The sequence below is a fragment of the Amblyraja radiata genome, chromosome 3 (genome assembly GCF_010909765.2).
Source record: "Amblyraja radiata isolate CabotCenter1 chromosome 3, sAmbRad1.1.pri, whole genome shotgun sequence".
Taxonomy (NCBI): domain Eukaryota; kingdom Metazoa; phylum Chordata; class Chondrichthyes; order Rajiformes; family Rajidae; genus Amblyraja; species Amblyraja radiata.
In genome coordinates, this window is record NC_045958.1 from 71,124,338 (window position 1) to 71,140,318 (window position 15,981).

At 40.9% G+C, this 15,981-nt stretch overlaps 1 protein-coding gene across 12 annotated transcripts in view; it reads right to left on the reverse strand.

Annotated features, from left to right (window-relative positions):
- The window catches only part of mpdz (multiple PDZ domain crumbs cell polarity complex component), a 171,451-nt gene that overhangs the window by 33,675 nt on the left and 121,795 nt on the right, over window positions 1–15,981 (reverse strand). For all 12 annotated transcript variants that reach the window (XM_033018014.1, XM_033018012.1, XM_033018007.1 and 9 more), the window contains 4 exons: window positions 15,446–15,537; window positions 12,111–12,192; window positions 3,804–3,857; window positions 2,395–2,487 (listed from right to left, as the gene is read on the reverse strand). In XM_033018014.1, the coding sequence (XP_032873905.1) occupies window positions 2,395–2,487; window positions 3,804–3,857; window positions 12,111–12,192; window positions 15,446–15,537 (321 nt within the window). The remainder of the gene's footprint in view (window positions 1–2,394; window positions 2,488–3,803; window positions 3,858–12,110; window positions 12,193–15,445; window positions 15,538–15,981) is intronic.

Here is a 15,981-nt window from a genome sequence, read left to right on the forward strand (position 1 = left end):
AGTGCCCTCCATAATATTTGGGACAAAGACCCATCATTTATTTATTTGCCTCTGTACTCCAAAAATTTGAGATTTGTAATAGAAAAAAATCACATGTGGTTAAAGTGCACACTGTCAGATTTTAATACAGGCCATTTTTATCCATTTTGGTTTCACCATGTAGAAATTATTAATATATAATCCCCCCCATTCCAGGGTACTTAAGGATGTTTAGGACACATGGATTCACAGGTGTCTGTAATTGCTTAGATGTGTTTAATTGCCTCCTTAATGCAGCTTTAAGAGAGCTCTCAGCACGCAGTCTTTCCCCCAGTTTTTCCATCATCTTTGGAAACTTTTATTGCCGTTTATCAACATGAGGACCAAAGTTGTGCCATTAAAAGTCAAAGAAGCCATTATGAGACTGAGAAACAAAAATAAAACTGTTAGAGACATCAGGCAAACCTTAGGCTTACCAGAATCAACTTTTTGGAACGTCATTAAGAAGAAAGAGAGCACTGGTGAGCTTACTAATCGCAAAGGGACTGGCAGGCCAAGGAAGACCTCCACAGCTGATGACAGAAGAATTCTCTCTGTAATAAAGAAAAATCCCCAAATACCTGCGCTACAGATCAAAAACACTCTTCAGGAGTCAGGTGTAGATTTGTCAATGACCACTTTCTGCAGAAGACTTCAGGAACAGAAATACAGAGGCTACACTGCAAGATGCAAACCACTGGTTAGCCGCAAAAATAGGATGGCCGGGTTATAGTTTGCCACGAGGTACTTAAAAGAGCAACCACAGTTCTGGAAAAAGGTTTTGTGGACTGATGAGACAAAGATTAACTTATATCAGTGATGGCAAGCAAAGTTTGGAGGAGAGAAGGAACTGTCCAAGATCCAAAGCATACCACCTTATCTGTGAAACACTGTGGTGGGGGTGTTATGGCCTGGGCATGTATGGCTGCTGAAGGCACTGGCTCACTTATTTTCATTGATGATACAACTGCTGATAGTAGTAACATAATGAATTCTGAAGTGTATAGACACATCCTATCTGCTCAAGTTCAAACAAATGCCTCAACTCATTGAATGGCGGCAAGACAATGATCCCAAACATACTGCTAAAGCAACAAATTGAGTTTTTCAAAGCTAAAAAATGATCAATTTTTGAGTGGCCAAGTCAATTGCTTGATTTGAACCCAGTTGAGCAAGCCTTTTTTATGCTGAAGAGAAAACTGAAGGGGACTAGCCCCCAAAGCAAGCATAAGCTAAAGATGGCTACAATACAGGCCTGGCCGAGCATCACCAAAGAAGACACCAAGCCACTGGTGATGTCCATGAATCACAGACTTCAAGCAGTCATTGCATGCAAAGGATATGCAACAAAATACTAAACATGACTACTTTCATTTACATGACATTGCTGTGTCCCAAACATTATGGTGTCCTGAAATGGGGAGACAGTGTTTAAACACAGCTGTAATTTCTACATGGCAAAACCAAAATGTATAAAAATTGTCTTTATTAAAATCTGACAATGTGCATTTTAATCACATGTGATTTTTTTAAATTACAAATCTCAAATTGTGCAGTACAGTAGCAAATAAATGATGAGTCTTTGTCACAAACATTATGGAGGGCATTGTACATGGATCTGGTAGGTTTAGAGGGATATGGGCTAAAAGCAAGCAGATGGGACTAGTGTGATTGGGGCAGGTTGGTCGGCGTGGACAATTTGGGCCGAAGGGCCTGTTTCCACATCGTACGACTCTATGGCACTAGTGAGTAACGTTACTTGCACAAAATTGTATCCCACAGATGAACAATTTGAATGAAGGAGGCCTTACACACTGAAGCAGGCTTCAACCAGAGGGCTGAGGCCTGTTCAGGATTTTCCAAAAGATGTCGGCTGGTGCTGCCACCATGCAGTTCAAAACACCCAACTTTTAAAGATGTTTACATTTCATTCTTAATGATCGCTCCCACCCACCTACATTGGTGCTGTGCTCATGTTCCACACTCGTGTTCCACATTAATTCCCCTGACAATCTTCATTTTCTATCATCTAGCCAATTCACTCCCACACTGCCCCTCACAGCAAAATTGCCCTGGGTCTCTCTCTTTCCGCATCACAATTCACCAACACCTGACCAAAAGACCACCTCTGCAAGCTCTCTTCCCTGCAATGACAATAGCATGTATGTGCATTATCGACTTTTGTCAAATGTTGTTGGGTAAGGGCTGCTCTACAGCTCATAATTCCTCTGGCTGGAACCCTCAAAACCAACGTTTCTCCCTACCCCCATCTCAAGGCAGAGCTACTTTGGATTTTTTTAAATCATAAATCTATTGAAAACTCAGTTCAGTTCATAACTATCTGAAAGTTTATAAAGAGTCTTTCTTGCAAATTACCTTTGATGCTGTTCCATTTTCTGTTAGATTCTTGATGACCACGCCATCATTTGTACTCTCTTCACTAATTGCAATGCCGAGTCCACTTTGATCCTGTACAAGCAAGAATATACTTAGCTTACTATTCATACATCCAGACAAAATTGTCTCCTAATTTAGTAGAAGTATTAAAGATGGTTGTTACTTTCATGGGTACAATAGGACTTCTAGCAAAGTCTAGCAACATTTCCATCTGGGAATGAAATGAAATGAAAACCCAATTTATTATGGTTATTTCTCAAATTACTCCTTTTCAATCTGTCCTTTTCTTTCTAAAAGTGCTTGCCATTGATAAGCACAAGCAAACTCAAGGAACAGATGGTCTTCATACTGTTAGAAGCAGTGAATCACAAGCTGTGGCCTCTCACCCTGACCCTGTCTGGCCTACACTCAGTAATGTGGCTGAATCTTTAGAGGCAATAAGGGATGGATAACAAATGCCAGCATTATCAGGGACATCAACATTTCATGAATATATTGCAAGACATTTCAGTTTCAAGAAAAATGGTCAGTGTGGTCGTAACAGTTTTCAAAATTTCAAGACCAACCTCACTTCTGTGTGGAACAGGTGGCTGCGGGAATGACAACCAACCTGCTTCCCATACATAGACCAGACACGTGATGCTTTGTATGCCATATTTAGCCGCTTCCAAGCTTAATCCTTGAAGACCATATATCGTGGTTTATAGAGAAACTGCCAGAAAAGGCCCACATCAGCTGAATTTTCACCATTGTTCAAAGACTGGAATAGCAGAATTATTTTGACCCCGTTTTACTTTGTTTCATTCTGAGGCCCATTTTTCACCAAGGAATTGTCAATCACAACGTCCTCCTGCAGAATTTTGACATTCACCTTCCCTCATCCCCTGGGTTCCTACTATCTCAACTTCAGCTTCCATACCTGCTCCTAGACTGCGGGTATTGCACTCAATGACGTTAAGCCCAACAACTGGCATTGAGATGGATAGTTTGCTTGAGAAAGAGAAACATGCCACAAAGTCAAAACTCCCTTTTGCTCAGACTTTGGGTTTTCTGATTAATACTCCTTTTACAAAACCGACCACATCCATGAATGGGGCCACCAAGTTTTAAAAGAAACAAATTTAAACAGACTTCAAAATAATGCCTCGTGTCAATGACTTGGAAATAATACAAAATCTGAACCGTCAATTATTGCAGCAGCAATCTAACAGTAGCTACTCTTGACCAATGACATAAAGAGTATGTTAAAATTCACAAATGGCATTGTTATTTTCTCATAATATTATAATGTGTCCCTATTTTCTACACATCCAAAAATGTTTCTCCAATTTTCTTTCTCTGAAAAATGATATGAATCCCAAAGATACAACAAATTTAAAGAAACTTACCTTAGTAAGTAGAATATCCTGAGTATTCTTAAATGAAGTTGGACATATTCCACCCTGAAAGAGAGATTAACTCTATTTTTTTCTGGAAAATCAAGTTAAATTCATGATTTCTGTTATTAATATTTTAAATATTACTATGTGCCAGAACCAGCTCATTCAAAATGCAATTAAAACTAAACATAACTCTGAACCATAATTGCTATAGACATTCTGAAAGCAATGTTCATTATATGCTTTATCATTCCCGTTCAGACTGAAAAGTTCAGCCTCAAAGCACATATGTATAGTGCCCTCCATAATGTTTGGGACAAAGACCCATCATTTATTTATTTGCCTCTGTACTCCATAATTTGAGATTTGTAATAGGAAAAAAATCACATGTGGTTAACGTGCGCATTGTCAGATTTCATAAAGGCCATTTTTATACATTTTGGTTTCACCACATAGAAATTACAGCTGTGTTTACAAAGTGCATTCAGAAAGTATTCAGACCCCTTCGCTTTGTCCACATTTTGTTACGATACAGCCTTATTTTAAAATGGATTAAATTATTTTCTTTTTTTCACTTTAGTCTTTATTGCTTTTATGCATACACAAATAAAACACAAATATAACAACGAAACATACAACAATGCAGTGAAACGTACAACAGTGCAGCGGGGGGGTTCAGTTTACAATTAATGATGCAGTATACAGAACTATTTTCTTATTAAAACATTTTCCAATAACTTACGTTATTGTCAATAAAATTATACAGTGTTGATATCTTTATTTCTATACTTAATCCATTTTTCCAATTTTCTGTTAAACTTGTCTTCTTTCACTCTTAGAGAATATGTCATTTTCTCCATGACAAATATTTTCTGTACTATGTCTAACCATTGTCTAAGTCTGGGTGTGTCCACTGCAAGCCAGTTTCTTGTAATGGCCTTTCTGCCAGCTGTGATGATCTTCCTTCAGCACCACTGTAGTTATATTACCCAGGTATAAAATGGAAAACTTCTTGGAGACTATATATCCTAATACCTCCTATAATTCTGAATTCACTCTGTCCCAAAATAGTTCTATTATTGGGCAACTCCAGAAGCTATGTGCATGATTTGCGTCTGTTTGGCCACATTGCCTCCAGCATGTTTGCTGCCTTAGAATTTGCTTGCTTTTTATGTTAGGCGTAATAAAGAAACGAATCACAGTTTTCCAATTAAATTCTCTCCATTTTTGTGAATTAGTGGATGTCTGTAGTGTTACACACATATGATGCCATTCTTCTTCTGAGATTGTGATGTTCAATTCCTTTTCCCACTTTTACATAAAATGTAGTTTTAGCTTGACATTCCATGAAACTATGGTAAAGTTTAGAAATAATCCTTGATGTTTTTTGATGATACACATTAACTATCACTTCTACCACTGGATTATTTTCTTCTAGTGTCTCCCTTTTTACTTTTTTATTGTAATAATCTCTCAGTTGGAGGTATCTAAACAAGTCTTGGTTCCGAAGTGCAAATCTATCCTTCAAATCTTGAAAACTCCTTAGGTCTCCATTTTCAGTAACAGTACAAAATGCAGTCATTCCTTTTTTCATCCACTCTTTAAATGTTGAGTCATACATCCCTGGTTTAAATTCACTATCCAAAGCTATACATCTTAAAACGTTTTGTCCTTTATTCAGTTTAAGTTGTCTGGTAAGAGTGAACCAGATTTCTAAAGTAAATATCGTTATTGGATCGATTATACTCCTGATATGTCCAGGAAGCGCTTTTTCTCCCAAGAGTGTTTGGATGTGGAAGTCAGGGATATATGTCTCAATCTCTTTCCACCTGGCTATATAGCTGTCCTCACACCAATTCATTAGTGGTCGAAGTTGGGCTGTACAGAAATATATCCTAAAATTTGGAAGTGCCATTCCACCTTTGTCCTTTGGCAACTGGAATGTAGTGTATCAAACTCTGGCCTTCTTTCCTCCTCAAATAAATCTAGATATTAATTTATCCCATTCCGTGAATTGTTTTAATGGTACCTCTATTGGCAGAGATTGAAACAAGTACAATCGCCTTTGCAAAATATTCATTTTCACCACATTTATCTTACTACAGGTGCACAACCTTTTATTCGAAAGCCTTGGGACCAGACACTTTTCGTAATTCAGAAATTGTCGGTCTTCGGAATGGAATTTTTTTAGCGTAGATTTTAATGGCTGGCTCAGTGGTAGAGTGCTCGGCTCATATCCGCAAGGTCGCGAGTTTGCGCCTTGATCCCGGCAGTAAACTCGGTCGTGAGTTTGAGTCTTCAATGTAGTTTTTTCTTGCAGAATAAATGTTTGTATGAAATGCAGTGTAGGAGAGGTGTACTGACTGTGTGGGCAGAACTTTGGAAGTGATTGCCCACCAGTCTAAAAAGCCGCTGTGTCTCCCTGTCCCTGGGATAGCAGGGGGTGATCAAACAGCACAATACCTCCCTCCCCCTCCAACTCCAGAGGAATCCGCTCCCCAATGGGCCGCTACGGCGACAAGTGGCAGTATGCCCACAGCCCGAGCTGCGCCCCCTCATCCGCCACCCCAAGAACAAGACGTACCTTGCACACCATCAGCTTCTGCCCCAACGTGTTCCTCTGGAGTTGGAGCGGGGCTGGGCTGGAGTTGCTGCTGGCTGTGCGTCTCTGGGATCTCCGTGCTTGCAGTGGGCCTGGGGGTCGGTGTCCCGTTGCTCCTGACGTCTCCGGCCACCCCCCTGGACTGGAGCTGAGACTGGAAACTGTACCGCCCTTGCCCCCTCCCTCTGCAACTCCGTGGGAACTTTTTAACTCAGCGGGCAGGCAGCAGCATATTGTCAATTATTAACCCTCCCGTGCAATATACCCTCACCTTCTCTTTTATGAATGGGGATTTAGTTCCCCTTTCTTCGAGGACCGACCGGAGGTTCCGCTGTCACCTCTGTGGGCCGCCCTCGGCGAACGTTTTCAAGGACCTTTCTTCAAGGACCGAAAAAATGGCCGCTATTCGGAGGTTTTCGTTATTTGGATCTTCGGATAAAAGGTTGTGCACCTGTACTAAAATCCGTTGGGTAGGTGGACCATCTTTCTACATCCTTTCTTGTTTTGGTTAATGTGATTATAATTGGCCCCATACAACATTGATATATTTTTTGTTATATGTACCCCTAGGTATTTGATTGATTTTGAATCCCATTTAATATTATACTTTTGCTTGATTTCTTCTGGAGGAGCACAAATATATTCTGCATAAAAATTTAATTTCTCTATGATCCCCATCATCCTTGGAAAGGAGGTGTTTACTTCCGTGAGATACATCATTACGTCATCTGCAAAAAGGCCAATTTTATGTTCTCTGTCTCTTATAGTTACTCCCCTCAGTTCCCTATCTTGAAGAATCGCTTGAGCCAATGGTTCAATATATATAGCAAACAGGGTAGGGCTAAGACAACATCCCTGTCTCGTTCCTCTTCCTAACACAAATCTCTCAGTTAAAGACCCATTCACCTTTACTCTTGCAGTAGGTTGCTGGTAAATTGCTTTAATAACTTGAATTGAATTTTCGGTAAAGCCAAATCTTTCTAGTGTTTGATATAAGAATTCCCAATTAAACCTATCGAAAGCCTTTTCCGCATCAAGGCTTATCAGGACAGCGCGCGTACTTTCCTTTTGAATCTGGTGTATTATATGTAGGGTTCTTTTAATACTGTCCTGTGTTTGTCTGCCTATTATAAAACCAGTCTGCCTATTATAAAACCAATTCTTTTTTTTATCATCAATCCACACACAATACCCCAGAATGAAGAAGCGAAAACAGGTGTATAGAAATGTTTGCAAAGTAATTAAAAATAAATAACTGAAATATCACATTTACGTAAGTATTCAGACCCTTTGCTATGACACTCAAAATTGAGCTTAGGTTCATCCTGTTTCCATTGATTGTCCTTGAGATGTGTCTGCAACTTGATTGGAGTTCACCAGTGGTAAATTAAATTGATTGGACATGATTTGGAAAGGCACACGCCTGTCTATATAAGGTCTCACAGTTGACAGTGCATGTCAGAGCAAAAACCAAGCCAAGAAGACAAAGGAATTGTCCGTAGACCTCCGAGACAGGATTGTGTCAAGATGCAGATCTGGGGAAGGGTATAAAACAATTTCTGCAGCATTGCAGGTCCCATCATTCTTAAATGGAAGAACTTTGGAACCACCAGGACTCTACATAGAGCTGAGCAATCGGGGGAGAAGGGCCTTGGTCAGGGAGGTGATCGAGAACCCGAAGGTCACACTGACAGAACTCCAGAGTTCCTCTGTGGAGATGAGAGAACCTTCCAGAAGGACAACTGTATCTGCAGCACTCCACCAATCAGGCCTTGATGGTAGAGTGGCCAAACGGAAGTCACTCCTCAGTAAAAGGCACATCACAGTCCGCTTGGAGTTTGCCATAAGGCACCTAAAGGACTCTCAGACCATGAGAAACAAGATTCTCTGGTCTGATGAAGCAAAGATTGAACACTTTGGCCTGAATGCCAAGCGTCACGTCTGGAGGAATCCAGGCACCGCTCATCACCTGGCCAATCTACGGTGAAGCATGGTGGTGGCAGCATCATGCTATGGGGGATGTTTTTCAGCAGCAGGAACTAGAAGACTAGCCAGGATCGAGGGAACGATGAACGGAGCACAGAGGCAAATAAATAAATGAAGGGTCTTTGTCCCAAAAATGATGGAGAACACTGTACCTCCTCTAATGGGCATAAACATACTCTCTCTTTTTTTTTTGCATTTACCTGATCTTTCATTATGTGTCTGGTAACTGCATATCTTCAGGTTAAATAACTCCAGAAGCTGCACCTGGTGCCATTATGCCAATTTTTTCTTAATCAACCGAAATGTATACCACTAATCCAAAGCAAGGTGCCTCTTGCTTCCAAAGCTTATTTGTAATATGAAACAGAGGGTGATTGTGGAGGGCTGCTTCTCTGTTTGGAAGTCTGTGAGCAGTGGTGTAACACATGGATTGGTAATCAAACCCATACTGTAAGTCATATAAATTAATGGTTTGGATATGAATGTAGAAGGCATAGAAATATAGAGAAGTGCAGCACAAGAACAAGCTCTTCAGCCTACAAAGACTGTGCAGTACATAATGCCAAGACCAATACTTACCTGCCTGCACAGAATCCATGTCCCTCCATTCCCTGCTTGTCCATGTCTATCCAAAAGATTATAAATGCCACGATTGTCTCTGCTTCAGGTACTCACCACTCTGTTTAAAAAAAAACTTGCCCCACCCTGTAGTGGCCATTTGGCTTGTTTTGCATGTCATTGTGGATGGCATGTGCCTTTAAATTTTAGACTGCCCGTTATAATGTGGGTGGGATTTATGACGTGTCTTTGGGCGTGTTTGCAGCTTAACTGCTTGCGCAGAAGTTTAGTTTTTAGATTCGTTTTGGAGAGACGATGGAGAAGGTTAATCCTTCGACCATGTCGAGCATGTCATGGCATGTCATTGTTATGGAGACACGAGGAGCTTTCTAATATCTGAAGTAATGAGCTGGAGTTCGAAGAAGATTGCCGTAACAAGTCGGAAAAACCTTGGATGTATCTTACTGTTTCTATCTACAATAAAGAAAATATTCATCAAAAGACTGTGTGCTGAAGCTTTATGAATGGAGAAGCTCTGAAGGTCTCTGAGGCAGCTTGCATGCGTACCGAATATATTCCCTTTATCCATTCTCATCCAATTAGTGGCTAGGGTGCTAATTACCTGAAAGATATGAAAATTCTGCCGCTACACACCCATCTCCTTTAAACATTGCCCCTCTTGCCTTAAAGCTATGTCCTCTAATATTAGGCTTTTCCATCTTGGGAAAAAGGTTCTGACTATCCATTCTATCTCCATCTCTCATAATTGTATATACTTCTATTAGGTCTTGCAACCCCTGGCTTTCCTGGCTTTCCAGATAAAACAATCAAAGTTTACCCAACCTTGTAGTTAATACCTTCTAATCCTGGTATCACTCAGGTAAACCTCCTCTTCACCCTTTTCAAAACCTCCACATCCTTCCTGTAATGGGGTGTCCAGAACTGCACAAAATACTCCAAATGCGGCCTAACCAAAGTCTATAGAGTTGCATCGTGATTTCCTGACTCTTATACTCAATGCCCCGACCTATGAAGCAAACATACCATGATGATATCTTTACCACTCCATCTACATGTGTTGCCATTTTCAGGGAGTCAAGGACTTGGTCTCCAAGATCACTCTGTACATCAATGCTGTTAAAAATAATGCCATTGATTGTATATATTCCCCTTACATTTGACTCCTAAAGTGCAACATTTTACATGCTTGGATTAAATGTTGTCTGCCATTATTCCCCCCATTTTTGTAGCTGGTTTATATTCCGCTGTAGACACAAAAAGCTCAGCGGGCCAGGCAGCATCTTTAGAGACAAGGAATGGATTACGTTTCTTCAGACTGGTTAGAGATAAGGGAAACGAGAGATATAGATGATGATGTGGAGAGATAAAGAACAATGAATAAAATATCTGCAAAAAAGTAAAGATGATAAAGGAAACGGGCCATTGATTAGCTGTTTGTAGGGTGAAAACGAGAAGCTAGTACGACTTGTGTGGGGGCGGGATAGAGAGAGAGAGGGAATGCCAGGGCTACCTGAAATGAGAGAAATCATTATTTATAGCACTGGGCTGTAAGCTGCCCAAGCAAAATATGGGTTGCTGTTCCTCCAATTTGTGTTTAGCCTCACTCTGACAATGGAGGAGACCTAGGACAGAAAGGTCGGTGTAGGAATGGGAAGGGGAATGAAAGTGTCTGGCAACCGGGAGATCAAGTAGGTTCAGGCGAGCTGAGTGCAGGTGTTCCGCGAAACAATCACCCTGTCTACGTTTGGTCTCGCCGATGTATAAGAGTCCTCATCTTGAACAATGGATACAGTAGGTGAGGTTGGAGAAGGTGCAAGTGAACCTCTGCCTAACCTGAAAGGACTGTTGGAGTCCCTGGACAGAGTCGAGGGAGGAGGTATAGCACCAGTTATTGCATCTTCTGCGATTGCAGGGGAAGGTACCTGGGGAGGGAGCGGTTTGGGTGGGAAAGGATGTTAACCAGGGAGTTGCGGAGGGAACGGTCTCGCGGACGGCGGAAAGGGGTGGAGATGGGAAAATGTGGCTAGTGGTGGGATCCTGTTGGAGGTGACGGATATTTTGGAGGAATATGTGTTGTATACGACGGCTGATGGGGTGGAAGGCAAGGACGAGGGGGACACTGTCTTTGTTCCGACTATGGGGAGGGGGAGCAAGGGCGGAGCTGCGGGGTACCGTGGAGAAATGAGTGAGGGCCTTATCTATGATGGGAGAGGGGAGTCCCCGTTCCCTAAAGAATGAGGTCATCTCGGATGTGACATCTGGTATGGAACACCTCATCTTAGGCGCAAATGCGGCGTAGACGGAGGAATTGGGAGTAGGGGATAGAGTCTTTGCAGGAAGCAGGATGGGAAGAAGTGTACTCGAGATAGCTGTGGGAGTCAGTGGGTTTGTAATAGACGTCAGTCAATAGTCTATTTCCTGTGATGGAGGCTGTGAGATCAAGAAAGGAGATGGAGGTGTCGGAGAAACTTTATAAAACTCTAATTAGGCCACAGCAGGAGTATTATGTGCAATTCTGGTCACAACATATGGAGTTTATGATTACATTGCAAGATGCAGAGGAGACTTGCGGGGATGTTGCTTGGGGTGGCAGATTTCAGATCTGAGGAGATTGGATAGGCTGTTTTCTTTGAGCAGATAGACAATATTTTAAAGGGCATAGTTAGGGTGGATAATGAAGAACCTTTCCACGTTAAAAAATATTCTAGAACCAGAGGGAAAGATTTTATTTACCAATAGATGGATGCCATCTGAAACATACTGCCTGAGTGGTGGAGGCAGGTATGTTCACAACATTAAAAATAGTATCTAGATAAGCATTTGAATCAAAAAGACATATAAGGCTAAGGACCAAACGCTGGTAATTAGGATCAGTAGAGATGGGTAACGTGATATTTGGAGTGGACATAGAAGATTGAAGGCCTTGTTTCTGTGTTGCATAATTCTATGACACACCTTCGCAGTGATATTACTCCAAATACTACATGGCACGTTTTAACCACTGCACACAGTGGTTTTACATACATGCACAATAACATTATTAATCCATCAGAGAACTGAAAAGCTGTTTTTTGATGCTCACAATTTCACTCCTTTTCACACAGATTGCTGGAATTGCAGTAATGGTGCATTTCACTTAATATATCTACCTCCTGCTGGGTTCCTGAAGTTGATGTCAAATCAGATGATTTTACAGGACTGACTGCCATTTGATTGACTGCTTCTGTGCTTCTATAAGAGAAATAAAATTCCTGAGAGTTAAATTCATATTGCTTTAAGTTATTAACCTGCCCCTGTTGCTTTTAAAGATAATGTTTTGTGTAATCTTTTCAAATTAGATTTGGGGAGTGCGACGTTTTAGGTTACAGCATACATTACATATATTCAGGAAAATTATCTTTTGCAGAAAGTACAGGCACAGCCAGGGGTAAAGTGCTTTGATGCCATGAGCTATAATCTTAAATATCTCTACAGAAAGAGAAACATTCTATCGTGTTATTTACAGTGCCCTCCATAATGTTTGCGACAAAGACCCATCATTTAATTTATTTGCCTCTATATACCACAATTTCAGATTTGTAATATAAAATATCACGTGGTTAAAGTGCACATAGTCAGATTTTAATAAAGTCAATTTTTATACATTTTGGTTTCACCATGTAGAAATTACAACTGTGTTTATACATAGTCCCCCTATTTCAGGGCACCATGTTTGGGACACATGGCTTCACAGGCGTTTGTAATTGCTCAGGTGTATTTAATTGCCTCCTTAATGCAGGTATAAGAGAGCTCTCAGCACCTCGTCTTTCCTCCAGTCTTTCCATCACCTTTGGAAACTTTTATTGCTGTTTATCAACATGAGGACCAAAGAAGCCATTATGAGACTGCGAAACAGGAATAAAACTGTTAAAGGCCTGTCCCACAGGCGATTTTTTCGGCGACAGTCGCAATAGTTTGCCGAAAAAACGTGACTGAACCTCCCCTACAACAATGTCTACGACAACCTACCACCTAGTCGACGTCAAGCTACGGCAAGCTACCGACAACCGGCGACCCATTAGGGCGTCCACCTACGACCACACAGGCGACAACCTACGACAACCGAAGTCAACCTATGTCCACCCGCGACAAGCTACAACCCTGTCAGCGACAACTGAAGACAATTCAGTCGCCGGTTGACGTAGGTAGTCGCCAATGGAATTCACCAAAGTCATCACCCGGCGACAACTTACGTCACCTGGCGGCAACCTGCGTCATCCTGGCGACAACCTACGACAGGAGAAGACAAGCTACGTCAAGTCCACAGTCGCCGAAAGGTTTTGCACATTTCAAAATCTATCGGCAACAAGAAAAAAGTTGCTATGACTTGAAGAGACAACTCACGACCATACAGGTGCCTCCCCGCGACCATGTGGCGACAGCCTAGTCGCCTGTAGTCGCCAAAAATATCGCCTAAGTGGGACAGGCTCTTTGGAGACAAAACCTTAAGCTTACCAAAATCAACTGTTTGGAACATCATTAAGAAGAAAGAGAGCACTGGTGAGCTTACTAATCGCAAAGGGACTGACAGGCCAAGGAAGACCTCCACATCTGATGACAGAAGAATTCCCTCTATAATAAAGAAAAATCCCGAAACACTTGTCCGACAGATCAGAAACACTCTTCGGGAGTCAGGTGTGGATTTGTCAATGACCACTGTCCACAGAAGACTTCATGAACTGAAATACAGAGGCTACACTGCAAGATGCAAACCACTGGTTAGCTGCAAAATTAGGATGGCCGGGTTACAGTTTGCCAAGAAGTACTTAAAAGAGCAACCACAGTTCTGGAAAAAGGTCTTGTGGACAGATGAGACAAAGATTAACTTATATCAGAGTGATGGCAAGAACAAAGTATGGAGGAGAGAAGGAACTGCCCAAGATCCAAAATATACCACCTCATCTGTGGAACAGGGTGGTGGTGGGGGGAGGGGGGGGGGGGGGGGAAGGGGGGGGGGGGGGGGGGTGTGCCTTGGGAATGTATGGCTGCTGAAGGTACTGGCTCACTTATCTTCATTGATGATACAACTGCTGATGGTAGTAGCATAATGAATTCTGATGTGTATAGACACATCCTATCTGCTCAAGTTCAAACAAATGCCTCAAAACTCATTGGCCGGCAGTTCATTCTACCAAGACAATGATCCCAAACATACTGCTAAAGCAACAAAGGAGTTTTTCAAAGCTAAAAAATGGTCAATTCTTGAGTGCCCAAGTCAATCACCTGATCTGAACCCAATTGAGCATGCCTTTTATATGCTGGAGAGAAAACTGAAGGGGACTAGACCCCAACACAAGCATAAGCTAAAGATGGCTGCAATACAGGCCTGGCAGAGCATCACAGAGAGAGCACCCAGCAACTGGTGATGTCCATGAATCGCAGACTTCAAGCAGTCATGCAAAGGATATGCAACAAAATACCAAAAACGACTATTTTCATTTACATGACATTGCTGTGCCCCAAACATTATGGTGCCCTGAAATGGGGGGGGACTATGTATAAACACTGCTGTAATTATTACATGGTGAAACCAAAATGTATAAAATTGGCCTTTATTAATATATGACAAGGTGCACTTTAACCGCATATGATTTTTTCTATTACAAATCTCAAATTGTGGAGTAGAGCCAAATAAATAAATGATGGGTCTTTGTACCAAATATTATGGAGGGCACTGTATACATAATTATAGTTCAGTCGTATTGCTCAGCTGTGAAGTGGAAAGTTGTGGTTTTAAGTCCCACTACAGAAACCTCAGCTCAGAAATTCTGGTTGTCAATCACGGTTAGGGCACACCGTGCAAACATTAATGCTTTATTTGAGACAAGACATTTAATCGAGTCCATCAACTAAAAAGTGCTTCAGCACCTGACACAGTACTTTGGGCTAACCTTTTTATCAGTTACCGAATTACATCAAAAAAAAAACCAGCAACCAACTTGTAAGCAGGCAATGAGAGATACCGTCAGTGAAGGGGGGGTTCATTATTATACTTAATGCCTTTACTGCTATGCAAATATAGGGAATAGGATGGTGTTTGGAATTCTAAAATAGTAGAGTCGATTTCATATCAAAGTTCTATATTGATTAATGTGATGTTTTGGCTGTTGTGTATAATTTTGTTAGACAATTGGACTAGGCTTCAGCAGATCGATATCTGGCACAATTCATGGCAAATGTGTATAGTATTTTGATCCTCAGAATAACCCTAGTACCAAAGTTTCACGTACTTGCATCCAAATGTTGCACAAATATACTATTTGCAGCGACCGTCTTAAAACAAAGGTTTTGATGCAATATCTCAATTCACATGCTATTAAATGATGAGTAATGTGACAACATAAAATTATATTCATAATTGTGTGTCTGCATGCATTTTATATCAATTAAAAACCTAACATTCCTTATATACAATGTAAGCATAAATTTGAAAGATTAAGCATACCTGATAAAAATAATTTTCACTTTTGAGGGTGCACTTTTGATTATTGAAGAAGCATTTTGATGACTACGTCCGTACAGTAACTGCCCATTAATCTGTAAGAATAGCATATCATAAGATCACTATTTTTGCATTCAAAATTTGATATTTTTTAAGTGTCAAAAAATTCATATGCAGTGACACTAAAGTTTAGTGTTTTAATTATTTTAACAACGTTTTCAATACAGAATGTCTTTTAATCCAGAATTAACAGCATGGAAAAGAGTTTGCTTTTTTAAGTGCTGACATTAGTTGAAATCATAAAAGTGAAATTTGAAAAGGAGTATCTTCTCCTAGAAGGTGGGGAAATATTAAGAATTTTCTACCATGGCGGATTTTTAAGGTTATACCTTTGAGGATATTTTGAGAAAAAATTTACATTTTTTACGATTTGGGGATGGAGGATTTGTCGTCTCCCGACTCATAGTCCACTCGCATTTTAAACATTTTTTTTTCTTATTTAGGTCCGCGCCACCACCTGACGGGGTGGAGAGTGTCGC